Here is a 13,611-nt window from a genome sequence, read left to right as displayed (position 1 = left end):
CTGTTCTCTGTGTCTCCTCTGCCAGCTCCCTGCAGTGGCTGAGTTCTCCACTAATGAGACCATGGGCCACTCTGCAGACCGACTGGCTGCTGCCTTTGCTGTTTCTCGAATGGAACAGGATGAATATGCACTGCGTTCTCATAGTCTGGCCAAGAAAGCGCAGGATGAAGGACATCTTTCTGATATTGTACCCTTCAAAGTACCAGGTAAGTGGTGGGACTTACTGGAGTGTTCTGAATTGCCTCAGTTGCTCCAAAAACTTAAAAATTTGTTTTTAAAAAGGATTCATTTATTGTTATGTTTTTCTGCGTGTGCCTTAGTATACATATGTGTGTTGTGTGCATACACGTGGCCACAGAGGCCATAAGAGGGCTTTGGAGCCCCTGGAACAGAGGTTACAAGTGGTTGTGAGTCAGCTGATATAGGTGCTGGGAACCAAATCTGGATCCTCTGAAAGAGCAGCAAGTGCTCTTAATGGTTGAGCCATCTCTTCAACCCTAAAATTAAAAACATTAAGTGATAATTTTTTAAAAATGGGGTTCTACCATGTAGTGCTGGCTGGCCCTGAGCTCACAAAGAGAACTGCCTTTGCCTCTCTATTGCTATGATTGTTGCCAAAATAATCAGCTTTTATTCCCTTTGGTTACTTTTTTTCTTTTTTGTTTGGTTTGTTTTTTGGTTTTTCTAGGCAGGGTTTCTCTGTGTAGCTCTGGCTGTCCTGGAACTCTCTCTGTACATCCAACTGCTTCTGCCTCCTGAGTGCTGGGATTAAAGGCGTGCACCCACACCACTCCATTCAGCTTTTATTCTTAAACATGGACTCAAGTTTAGATTTATGTTGTAACACTGGTAAACTTAAAAAAAGAGTTTTGTTGTTTTTTAAAACAAGGTCTCATATAGACCTGGTTGGCCTCAAACTATGTAGCTGAGGCTGGCCTGGCACTCCTAATCCTCTGCCTCTGCCTCCCAAGTAGGATGTCATGCAGGTGCTACCATGCCCAACTGTCTTAAGGCTTTCTTTTTTTTTTTTTTTAATTGTTTTTTATTGGATATTTTATTTACATTTCAGATGTAATCTCCTGTCCCCATTCCCCCTCCCAAGGTTTTTTCATTAATTATTTATTCGCTTTACATCCTAATTACAGCCCTCCTCCCTTCCCTCCTCCCCGTGGGCCCCCCCCCAATCTTTACCCCAGGTGTGTTTGTAGTCCGTCAGTGGAGGTTAGAGGATAATTTAATAGGAATCCGTTTTCTCCTTCATGTGGGTCTTGGAGATCAAACTCAGGTCACCAGTCCCCGTGGAAAGTTCCTTCATGTGCTGAGGCACCTCACTGGCCCTGTTTGGTTTTGTAGGATGTTGGTTTGTAGCTTTAACTGGCCTCTTACTTGTAGCAGCCCTTTTGCCTTAACCTCCCAAGTGCTTGGATTACAGGTATGAGTCACAGTGCCTGGGTCCAGCTGATTTAAAATTCCAGATTCATGTGACTTCTATATAAAATAGCTAAATTTGAGTGAGTGTTTTAAGAAAATATGATGTTGGGGTGTTATTTCTTGTTTTGTTTTTTTGTTTGTTTTTGTTTTGTTTTTGAGACAGGATTTTACTATATAATCCTGGCTGGCCTCATACATGGTCTGTAGGGTACCCTCAAACTCACAACGGTCTACCTGCCTCAGTCTCCAAAGTACTAGATATGCCTGGCGTGATGTCTTTTTGTACTTGTGTATACATCTGTAACTAAATAAATGAAACAAAATAAAATTTGATTATGTCTTAACTGTAAAAGGCTCTCTTTTAGAGATGAGGTTATGTACAACTCAGTGGTACATAACCTCCTTACTCAGGACAGCCAAGGACCTGCAGCAGTGGCTGCAGTGGGGGCGGGGTGTTGATCACCAGCCCGGGAAAGAATTAAAAGGTTTTCTTTATAGTTGATAGCTTAAGTGTCTGTGTCTGAATGTGTGTACACAAACGTAGATTCTTTAGAGACCAGAAGAGGGCACTGGTTCTCCTGGAGCTGGAGTTACAAGCAGTTGTGAGTTGTCCAATGTGGGTGCTGGGCACTGAATTTGGGTCCCCAGAAAAAATAGCAGTTATTAAACTCTGAGCCATCTTTCCAGCCCTTGTTCTTAGAATTTTTAAAGCATATTGCTATAGAGAAGATATATAATGTTTACAGTTTCTTAGAGTTAAAAAATTCATGTTCTGGGCTAGAGAGATGGCTCAGCGGTTAAAAGCACTGGCTCTTCTTCTAGAGGTCCTGAGATCAGTTCCCAGCAACCATGTGGCGGCTCACAAACACCTGTAATGGGATCCGATGCCCTCCTCTGGTGGAGGAGGACCACAATACACTGACATACATAAAATAAATAAATCTTAAAAAAAAAAAATGCGTGTTCTTACAGGAAAGGACACAGTTACCAAAGATAATGGGATCCGTCCTTCCTCACTGGAGCAAATGGCCAAACTAAAACCTGCATTCATCAAGCCCTATGGTACAGTGACAGCTGCAAATTCTTCTTTCCTGGTAATTGTCATTGCTATTTGTGTTTTAATAGTGACTTTTCTATAGACTCAATAGAAGATCCTGCGGCAAATTTACTTGTGTGTGGTTGGAGGCTTAAAACAAAACTATTCACTTTAGAGAAAATGTTAAAGGAAGAATAATTTTAAAAACAAACACAGCCGGGAAGTGGTGGCGCACACCTTTAATCCCAGCACTTGGGTGGCAGAGGCAGGTGGATTTCTGAGTTTGAGGCCAGCCTGGTCTATAGAGTGAGTTCCAGGACAGCCAGGGCTACACAGAGAAACCCTGTCTCGAAAAAAACCAAAAACAAACAAACAAACAAAAATAAACAAACAAACACAAACTGGGTGTGATAATACATCCCTGTAAGCCCAGCATTCAAGATGTAGAGGCTGGGGAAATCAAGAGTTTGCAGGCAGCCTACCTATCTCAGAAATCCAATACATAAATTTTACTCTAAGATAGATTCCCCTATGAAGCCTAGGCTGGCTTCAAAGTTATAATCCTTCTGCCTCAGACTTCCTAGTGCTGGAATCACAGGTATGTACCATGGTTAAACATAAAGTTTAAAATAATAGTTTTAAGGTCTGAGATGCCTCACCATACTAATACAAAAGTTGTTCCTTTTATGAACTTGCCATTCATCAAACTTGTATTGCTTATGGTAAGCATTGAAAGTGAGAAGGACAATTGTGATGCACTATGGTGGCTGTAGATTAGCTGCTGAGGATATCAGAGAGGCTTCTCAAAAGAAGTACCAAGTGAATATTTTTTTTTTTCATTTGATGTGTATGAGGGTTTTGTCTGAATGTGGTTCTGTGCATTCTGTATGTGGAGTCCCCATAGAGGCCAGAAGAGACATTGGCTCTTCTGGATCTAGAGTTACAGATTCTTCTTAGCTCCCATGTAGGTGCTGGGAACTGAACCTGGGTCTCTGAAAGAACAAGTGCCCTAAACCACTGAGCCATCTCTCCTGCTTTCAATGTTTCTTTACAGTATAACTGATCAATTTCTACCACCATACCCAGCAGTGAGCATACTATTAATGTAGTATTCAAAACCCATTTTTTATGTATAGTCATCTGTGTTCCCAGACTTCCTGGCCACTTTATTGGTGGCTACATGCTTTTTTCAGTATTGCTGAGTTTTAAAAAGAAGATGTGTAATAAAATGTGACAGAACTTGTTTCGATTTGGCATACTGTATGGAGTGGTTTAATTTTCTTTGGATTGTAGAGGACATTCTTTCATTTTTGAAGTAATGGTAAAGGGCCTTTTAAAAACAAACAAAACACCAGAGTTACCTCTTTGTCCTGAAATTTCTTGATTATTATGTGGGATAAAAACATATGATGTGTTTAAAGTGTTCTAAAACCATGATTTTGATGGTTTCATTTGCCCACCTGTGTCTTCCCTCAATGTATTGCCTTTAGAATAAAAATCTCAAAGCTATGGACAGGAGGCTACTAAGAAACAACACAGAAAATGTAAAAATAAATAATTTAAGTAAATATTGTTTTAATTCACAAAAAATTTCATTTTCTGTGCCAGAAAATTTTCTTTTCTGTGGGTCTTTATTTCTGAAGCTGCATCTCCCAGTGTATCTTGATAAATTATAATACCTTATGAACAGTCCCTGATAACTTTGTCCTCCCAAAGTGGCTCAGTGTATATGCTTGATTGTGATTTAATAGTGTTTACAGTGCATTTGTTACATAGACTCTATATAGATAGATTAGGGGACTCACCAACAGGCTTTGGAGGCAGATGCTGGGAGACCTCCAGATGACATCATGTTGTACTGTTGCAGACTGATGGCGCCTCTGCAATGCTGATCATGTCGGAGGACAGAGCTCTGGCCATGGGTTATAAGCCAAAGGCATATTTGAGGTAAAGTAAATATTCTGGTGAATTGCTTATGACTTCTTTATTTTATTGCTAGAGGTAACCTTTCTGTTTTTTTGCCTAGGGATTTTATATATGTGTCCCAGGATCCAAAAGATCAGCTTTTACTTGGGTGAGTAGCAGTATATATTTCTAGATTTCAATGAAAAATATTTGAATTTTTTTATTATAGTTATTTATAGCATTTACAGCATTTGATTTTCTCTTTCCATCATGTGGGTCCCAGGATCAATTGCTCACATTTTTATACAAGTTTGAGAGTATGTTAAGCCCCAAGTTAGCCGGGCAGTGATGGCACACGGCTTTAATCCCAGCACTTAGGAGGCAGAGGCAGGCAGATCTCTGAGTTCGAGTCCAGCCTGGTCTACAGAGTAAGTTCCAGGACAGCCAGGGCTACACAGAGAAACCCTGTCTTGAAAAACCAAAAAAAAATATTGCTACCAATTGTGTATAATCAATCAATCAATCACATACACACACACACCCTGTACTCTCTCTCTCTGTGTGTGTGTGTGTATGTGTGTGTTACGGGGTTTTGAACCCAGAGCCTCTTTTATGCTAGACAAGCACTCCCAACACTGAACTTCACCCTTAACCCACAGGACCTTTCATAAAGCCGCGTTGTCTGCCCTTCCTCCATTGACTTTCATCATAACCGTGAGACTAGCCAAGCCCTTCTCCTGCCTTGCCCCTTTGAATTCTGTTCCTTTTTAGTTTCAGCTTACCCTTTACTGCTTGCCTGTTTATTATCTGTTTTTCCAGTTCTATAATATAATGAGGATGAAGGCCATGATTTTTTTTTTTATTCCCAACACTAAGTGTTTCTATAGTAGAACCAATAAATAAGTATAAAACTCAATTTGGGGTATACTAAGAAATGCTTCAGTTAAAATGGGAAGTTTAGTCTACTATTTTTGTTCGTTTTCTTTTTCAGACCAACATATGCTACTCCAAAAGTTCTAGAAAAGGCAGGATTAACCATGAATGATATTGATGCTTTTGAATTTCATGAAGCCTTCTCAGTAAGTTGTTTATAAGACACGTCTGGAATGAGTATGGGCCATTAAAAGTGAAGTGAATACTTGTAGGGAGTGGGGTTTTGTATTTCAAACTGAATTTCTTTGTAGGGAAGGCTAGGTCAGAGAATTGGGGTCATACTTATGCTGTTGGAAATACACCTTTGCAAGCTGTTTCTTTTATAAAAAATTATTTATTATTGTTTATATGAGTACACTGTAGTTGTCTTTAGACATACACCAGAAGAGTGTATCAGATCTCATTACAGATGGTTGTGAGCCACCATGTGGTTGCTGGGAATTGAACTCAGGACCTCTGGAAGAGCAATCAGTGCTCTTAACCTCTGAGCCATCTCTCCAGCCCTGGAGGCTGTTTCTTAAAGGCCTGTTAAGAAGTGTTAAATTATTTCCTTATGACATTTTCACTGAGAACTGATGTAAAGATTTGCTTAAAGTTACACAGTCTATGTCTTACATAAAACCCAGAAGAGCATTAGTAGTAACAAAGTCTTGAATTATTTTCCCTCCTAGGGTCAGATTTTGGCTAACTTTAAAGCCATGGATTCTGATTGGTTTGCGCAAAACTACATGGGTAGGAAAACCAAGGTAAGTTTCTGATAAATAATGTCCTTGACTTTTCCAGCATGTTAATGTTTTGAGTTTAGTTACCAGCTAATAATATAAAGGGGAGATGGCCATGGTGGTGCATGCCTTTAATCCCAGTACTTGGGAGGCAGAAGCAGGCAAATCTCTGTGCCTTGAGTCTAACCTGGTCTACAAGGGCAGTTCTAGGATAACCAGGGCTCCACAGAGAAACCCTGTTTCTGAATGAATAAGTAAACAAACAAGAGAGGGAAAAGCTTATTCTCTTTTTTGGCAGTGCTGGGGGTTGAACCATGCATGCAGGCCAAGTACTCTTCCACTGAGCTGTAGTCCCAGCTTATTTCTTAATTTAAAAACAAGTCATGGAAATTGATCAGTGAAAACAGTAAGCTTTTATGTTGTCTTCTTTTGGTCTTGTTCAGGTGCCACACACTGATTTGTTAAGTAGTCAGCATTAGTCACTCCCCTCTGTGTGCTTGCTTCCTCTTAGGAAGAGCCTGACTTGATTGGTCTTAAGTAAAATCACCTTTAAATTGGTCTTTGTTTTTGTGGGGGCCAGGTTGGATCACCTCCTCTGGAGAAGTTTAATATCTGGGGCGGATCACTGTCTCTGGGACATCCTTTTGGAGCCACTGGCTGTCGGTTGGTCATGGCAGCTGCCAACAGACTGAGGAAGGATGGAGGCCAGTATGCTTTAGTGGCTGCTTGTGCAGCTGGAGGACAGGTATGTCACAGCGGTGTCATCAGGACTTCCATGTCCTGAGAATGTTTTGTTTGAAGCATTCATGAAGTGCTGTTTCTGATGACAGACAACAGAAAACAGTAGTTTTCTTTTGCAAGGTGAGAAGACTATTAACTTTAATTTAGATATTTCATTGAAAGGAAGATGCTCTTTAAATCCAAGCTGTTTTTCTTTTTAAAATATTTATATTTCTTGTTTACAATATGTTTACTATATGCTCATTATATGGAAGCCATATAAAATATAAAAATATATATTGAAAAAAATCATTTTTTTAAAGATCTATTATTTTACATATGTGAGTACCCTGTCGCTGTCTTCAGACACACCAGAAGAGGGCATCAGATCCCATTACAGATGGTTGTGAGCACCATGTGGTTGCTGGGAATTGAACTCAGGACCTCTGGAAGAGCAGTAAGTGCTCTTAACCACTGAGCCATCTCTCCAGCCTGAAAAAATCATAACTTTGTCAGGCACTAGCATTAGAAGTATCTCAATGTATTTTCTTCCTTAATGAGAAACTTTTATTCATTTACCTAGTAATCACCTTATCTATAAAGTCTAAGGTAAACAATCTCTGTGGCTTTTAACTCAGTGATCAAGTAAGTGCCTGTCTTGCATGTTTGAAGTCCTGGGTCCTTAGCACTGCCACTAAACTGTCTCCCAAGAGCTGACTTATTCTGTAGGAGAGTTAACTTCTCTGTGATATGTGTCTGCTTCTCAGCCAGGAATTCATTAGTCTGATAGCCGTTTTCCTGTCTACCTCACTTACATTATAGACTCAGCATGCTCTGTACTGTACATTTCACTGGGAGTAAAATCCTAAAAGAAGATTAGCTGTAGGCTTTTATGTTTTTTTGTTTTTGTTTTTGTTTTTTTTTAAGACAGAGTTTTTCTGTGTAGCCCTGGCTGTCCTAGGACTTGCTTTGTTGACCATGTTGGCCTCTAGAGATCTCCCTGCCTCTGCTTCCTGAGTGCTGGAAGTAAAGGCCACCACATCTACTGACACAGTCTTTTTTTTTTTTTTAATTCTGATATAGACAGATTTTTTGTTTTCTTGCATATTATAGACACTGTTGCTAAGCAAGATAACTAAGGCATAAAATCCTCTGTATAACCATACCACCCTGAATATAACTGATCGTTTGAAGTATAGAATCATGTAAAAGATGATGTAGACAGCTTTTCTTTAGAAAGTTTAAAGAAAGATAATTTATTTCTAAGTTGAAACATTGTTGCTTCATGGTCTGAAACTTTTTGATTGTACTAGAATTAAACACAGGGCTCCACCCAGCACCAGGGATACAGTCTCCTAACTCAGAATTGTCTTATCGCTTGTGTGACTCCCCTGTTAAAATCTTGCGTATTTAGGTGAGAGCCTACTTCTTCTCTCTGCCTGTTCCCTCGAGGGAGATGACTGGGTGTAGCATGTAGTCTACACAGACTCCTTTCCATCCAGGTGCAGTTGTTACCTCCGTTGTACGGAGTGTGCATAACGTTAGATGACGTTGTGGATGAATGGAGAATACTCAGTGTCTTTCTTCTAGAAGTTTGAAGCTTGCCACTTGTTTGTCTAATTGAGCCATTTGAGTGATACCAACATGATTAGAAAATTAGAGCACAAATTCATTATGGTGGATCTAGAGCAGTGTTTTTATTTTATAGTTTATTTTTATTTTATGTGCATTGATGTTTTGTCTGCATGTATGTCTATGTGAGGGTGTCAGAAACCCTGGGACTGAAGTTACAGGTAGATATGAGCTGACGTGTGGGGGCTGGAAGTTGAATCCACGTCCTCTGGAACAGCATCCAGTGCTCTTAGCTGCTGAGCCATTTCTCTAGCCCAAGAGAAGTGTATTTCATCTTTGGCATTGTTAATATTTTGGACCAGTTAGTTATTTGAGATGTGTACTGTAGGATGTTTCAGCACAGACTCCACCCATGCGATTCCGATAACAACGAATTCTTTCCCAGCCCTGCCCTTGTCCATATGTATATGCACACGGTTGAAACTAGCAGAAATACCTGCCAGATGTCTTCTGAAGAGAGTGGGAAGCATGTCCCCAAGTTGAGAACCACTGATCTTGGTGAAACATGAAAATAGTGCATTATAAGTAAAGTTGGAGGAGTGTTCTGCCTCCTGTGGGTCAGTTAGACCTTCTCATCCCTGCTCTGTCTGTCTGTCTCTGTGTGTTTGCATTATCAAAGTAAATGATTATTTCGAACTAATAATATGTGCTAAGTTCCAGATGAAGATCTTGTATATGAATGTTAAACTTACATAGTATTGAACTTGGTACTTTATAAATAATAGTTTCTTAATACATATTTGTTGGAATTGAATTGAGCCTAGAAGCTGAGCACTTCATTAGGCTGTCTACAGGTTTGATAGCAGTCCAGCAGTTAGAATGACTGTGTTTATCAGATAGGATTTAGACCCAGGAAATCCCAAATGTTAATGTAAGGCTTAAACTTGGGTCATAACTAGTACCCAGAGCTGTGCCGAGTGTTGCAGAAAGGACATTGTTCATTCCTCTACCCTTAGGTACGCTCAATTCACCTTTTTTTTTTTTTCAATTGTAGCTTTAGATTTTTCTTTTGTTCTTCTCATATATTACATCTGGACTGCAGTTTCCCCTCCCTTCCTCTATCTTTCCCCGGCTCTACCCGGTCTTCCCTAGATCTACCCTCCTTCCCCCTCCATTCAGAAAGGCACAGTCTGCCAGGGACAACAACCAAACACAGCATAACAAGCTACAACAAGAACGGGCACATACCATCATGTTCAGTTCATCTTAAACAGAGAATAGTGAAGCCAAGCCTGGGCTTTAAGTCAGAATCCTTACACCTGTTTGCAAATTTTTTCACAATAGCTTTGTGATTTGACTGAGTCACTTAACCTTTCAAATCCTGTTTGGGTGGCCCAGTGGTAGAGTGCTTGCCTTGCATGCCTGCAGCCCTGAGTTCATTCCCCAGCACCACAGAAACTAAAATAAAAGCAACCATTTACTGCATTTACTAGGACTCACACTCTATATAAGACTGAGTCTAGTGTATGCGTGGGCGGGGGGTGTATGTAGAGCCAGTTGTATGTATATAAGTACTTGTATGTCTATATAATGTGGTCTCTCTGATTTAATTTTTATAAAATCTTTCTAAACTAGGCACCATGAACCCCATTTTGTAGAGGAAGTTGGGTCTCCAAGTGATGACGTTCCCGTGATCATGTAGTAGTGGTTTTGTTGTCGGCCTGCTCACGCACTGGCTAGACTCCACACCTTTCATTGCTTCCTTGGTCTGACTGAACTCTCTTCTTCACAGGGTCATGCTATGATTGTGGAAGCTTACCCTCAGTGACTGCTCGAGAAGGAGACGCCTGATCTCTGCAGCACTCACACTGGGCAATGCCATTTCAATGCACTACCAAGTGATACCTGCGGTTCCTAGCTCTTCTTAGGAAACAACATTTGTGGCCTTCTCTTAAATATTTTGCGATCAAGCCTTGCCAGTGTTCGAGCTTTCGATAATCACAACTTCTGCTCTCTAAGTTCCAGACTATCACAGATATGTATGCAGTTCTTGTTATCTCTTGTCACAAAGACTAATGGCTGTTAGCCACTTGGAGAGAGGTTAGCTGAGGTTTAGAATCATCTTTGTAACATTTGCAGATTCTCCTTGTTTCTGTCTGTGTCATAGAGATAATTATTTTTTTCTAAAATACAAACCGATGTGCCTAAATTAACTTACTGTGGAAAAAAATAATCTAGACAGCTCTTAAAACTGAAATGCTTAGTGACATAGATACCATGTTGGTTGACCTTAATAAAGTATTAGACACGTATTAGAGGACTGTTCGTAGTCTCATTATTAGTGGGAAAAGGGCAGCTTTTGTAATTATTACAGTCAGTTGTGAAACTGCCAGGAACATAAGTAATGTCCCACTTACAATAGTGTGTCCCCCTATTTCTTAATTGAGGCACATTGATTTTATTGGAGATGCCCCCGTTTTTCAGGGTTGATGTAATATGTGAGAGCATATTTAATTTTGGCTATTCTAAACCCTCTCAAATTCTTGATAACTCCACTACATAATCACATGTATGCTAGTCTGAAAAAGCTGTAGCCTTAGTTACAGACATTTGTTTGACTGTTGCTCAGATATGTGGAAGTTGCTGTCAGAATCACCCTGGGTGGCTCGAGCACTTTTAGGCACAGTGTTGACCTCTAAAGAAGACTTGAGAGTCCCACTGTCATTTCCCCATAATTTTCCTGGTAAATTAAGACATTGTTTGTATGTATGTATGTATGTATGTATGTATGTATGTATGTAATATTTGTGTGGTGCTGGGAATTAAAGACAGGGCCTAATGAATACTAGGCAAGTGTTCTCCTATAAAGATGAGCTTCACCTCCAGCCCATAATGTGAGGGATGTGTGTTTGTTTTTTAAGGTTCTTCTGAGTCTAGACTTACCTTTAGATGTCGGATCTAAATTTTCTCACATTTTGTGTTTTAATATTTAGTGAACTTTTCCCCAAAAGGCAATGTTATAAATTCATTTGCAAAAAAGAATCACTTAGCCCCTGCTCGGTCAGGAACAAAGAAACCCAGCTGCATGATGTGGCCCATGTCTTCAGTCCCAGCCCTCGGGAGGAAGAGGCAGGGGATCTGTGAGTTCTCTGCCAGCCTGGCCTACAGAGAAAGTCCCAGGACGACCAGGACTGCACAGAGTCATTCTGTCTAGAAACCTTGCTGGAACTAACAATGAGTAATTTTCACAAGAGGCTAGCTGATGCGATGCTCTCATCGATTTTATTTGTACTTATCTCACGTTATACGGTAGAAACAGGCTTTGAGGTTAATGAGCCCATCAGAGGGAAAAGGTCCAGGACTTACCCAGTAGTCTCCAGGAATGCTTTGGGGAATCCTGGAATCAAGGAAGCAATGACAGTGCCACTAACGAAAATTCAGAAACACTTTGAATTTCCCAGAGTTGGGGAAAATGGCACTAATCAAAAGCACTCCCTTGGGCTGTCCACTGGCTCAGCAGGTAAAGGTGCTTGCCACCAAGCCTGACAACCTGAGTTTGATCTCTGGGACCCACAAAATATAACGAGAATGAGAAAATATGTTGTCCTTTGACCTCTACACGTGAGTCATGGAAAGTATGCATATATGTGCACACCCTCACACAGAACAAATAAGTAAATTAGTAAGTCAGCAGTCTTAATCAAAAACCCATCAATAGAAATAAAACAAGGCATTTTTACAGGTGTGCCATGTATAAAAAGGCTAATTATATAATACATTTCCTAATAGCCAGGCCAATAAATGAGCTAAGTTTTACAGTAATCAAATATATAAGCACAAGTCTTATGCTTCCGCTTTTTCTGTTTTAAAATACAAGGTATATGTCTTAATTACTGTTGTACTACTGTGAAGAAACACCATGATCAGGGCAGGGTATAGAAAGAGCAATTCATATGCTTGTTTAGTTCCAGAGGGTTAGTCCATGATTACCAAGGCAAGGCATGTGTCAGCAGGCAAGCATGGGGCTCCAGCAGAAGCCTAGAGCTTACATAGGCAGGAAGGAGGCAGAGAAAGAGACTGAGCGGGGCTTGGGCTTTTGAAACCTCAGAACCCACCCTCCTATGACACACCTCCAACAAGGCCACACCTCCTAACCCTTCCTAAACAGTGCCACTAAAAGGGGGACCAGGTATTCACACATGTGAGCCTGTGGGGTCCATTCTTATAAAGACCACCACAGCAATTCATACATCTAAAAGCTATACACTTTGTCGAGTTTTTGAGACCAGGTCTTAAAATATAGCATGAGCTGGGTTCAAACTCAGATCCTTTTCCCTCAGTCTCCCCAGCAGTGGGATTAAAGGCATGTTCTTGGCATATGTGTACCCCTCAACCTGTTATATACACAACACCAAAAAAAAAAAAAATCAGCTCCAAATTAAGTTAAATATATGGGGTAAATTTTTTCCTTAAAATTTAGGAAAATGTCACTGTGATCTTAGATTGAAGGGAGAGGGGAATTTATTGGAGAAGACATTCAAAATACCATTATAGTTCTATAAATTTGCCAACGTTGGGCTGGCAAGATAGCTCACTGGGTAAAGGTACCTACTACTGAGTTGGCTAACCTGGAATTCTATCCCTAGAACCCACATGGTAGACTGAGAGACCCAGCCCTCACATACTGTCCTCTATAACCTCCATGTGTGCACTGTGACACATGCACTCATCCACCCACACAAAATCTAATTAAGAATTAAATTTTGCCTATGCTGAAGTAAGAATTTTGTTTTCCATGTGCTTAGAATATTTAAAGAAATATAGTAGACACATTTTTCAAAGATTTTAAGCCAAATTTATAATTGTTGCAGAGCCAGAAGATAGAAAATAGTTTTAAAAAATGATTAAAAGAGGCATAGGCATTTTTTCAGGTGATATACAAATAATAAATAAATATGAAACTAGGATTCAGAAAAAAACAGACAAACAAAAAACCCCAAGACCATGAGATTTTACTTTATACCTACCAGGTTGGCAAAATCAACCAGACTGAGAATACCAAGTATTCGTAAAGATCTAAAACAACTTCATTGTTTGTTTGTTTGGTTGCTTTTTTTGTTTGGTTGTTTGGTTGTTTGAGACAGTGTCTCACTATGTAGGTCTGGCTGTACTGGAAGTCACCACATAGATCAAGCTGACCTTGAACTGGAAGAGATCCAAGTGCCTCCACCTCCCGAGCTCTGAGATTAAAGGTGTGTGGTACCAAACCCTGCAAGTGCTTTTTTTTTTCTT

The 13,611-nt window shown here is 40.1% G+C and overlaps 1 protein-coding gene across 5 annotated transcripts in view; it reads left to right on the top strand.

The window, feature by feature from the left end:
- The window catches only part of Hadhb (hydroxyacyl-CoA dehydrogenase trifunctional multienzyme complex subunit beta), a 33,270-nt gene extending 22,636 nt beyond the window's left edge, over positions 1 to 10,634 (top strand). For 3 of the 5 annotated variants that reach the window (XM_028782910.1, XM_028782912.1, XM_028782911.1), the window contains exons 9-16: positions 26 to 206; positions 2,404 to 2,525; positions 4,335 to 4,414; positions 4,494 to 4,541; positions 5,364 to 5,451; positions 5,977 to 6,051; positions 6,608 to 6,772; positions 10,112 to 10,634. In XM_028782910.1, the coding sequence (XP_028638743.1) occupies positions 26 to 206; positions 2,404 to 2,525; positions 4,335 to 4,414; positions 4,494 to 4,541; positions 5,364 to 5,451; positions 5,977 to 6,051; positions 6,608 to 6,772; positions 10,112 to 10,147 (795 nt within the window). In that variant the 3' untranslated portion in view covers positions 10,148 to 10,634. The remainder of the gene's footprint in view (positions 1 to 25; positions 207 to 2,403; positions 2,526 to 4,334; positions 4,415 to 4,493; positions 4,542 to 5,363; positions 5,452 to 5,976; positions 6,052 to 6,607; positions 6,773 to 10,111) is intronic. The other 2 variants (XM_028782914.1, XM_028782913.1) reach the window with 1 other exon arrangement.
- The last annotated feature ends 2,977 nt before the right edge of the window (positions 10,635 to 13,611 follow it).

The sequence above is a fragment of the Grammomys surdaster genome, unplaced genomic scaffold, assembly GCF_004785775.1.
Source record: "Grammomys surdaster isolate TR1022 unplaced genomic scaffold, NIH_TR_1.0 946, whole genome shotgun sequence".
Classification (NCBI taxonomy): Eukaryota; Metazoa; Chordata; class Mammalia; order Rodentia; family Muridae; genus Grammomys; species Grammomys surdaster.
This window is presented reverse-complemented; position numbering and strand designations above follow the sequence as displayed.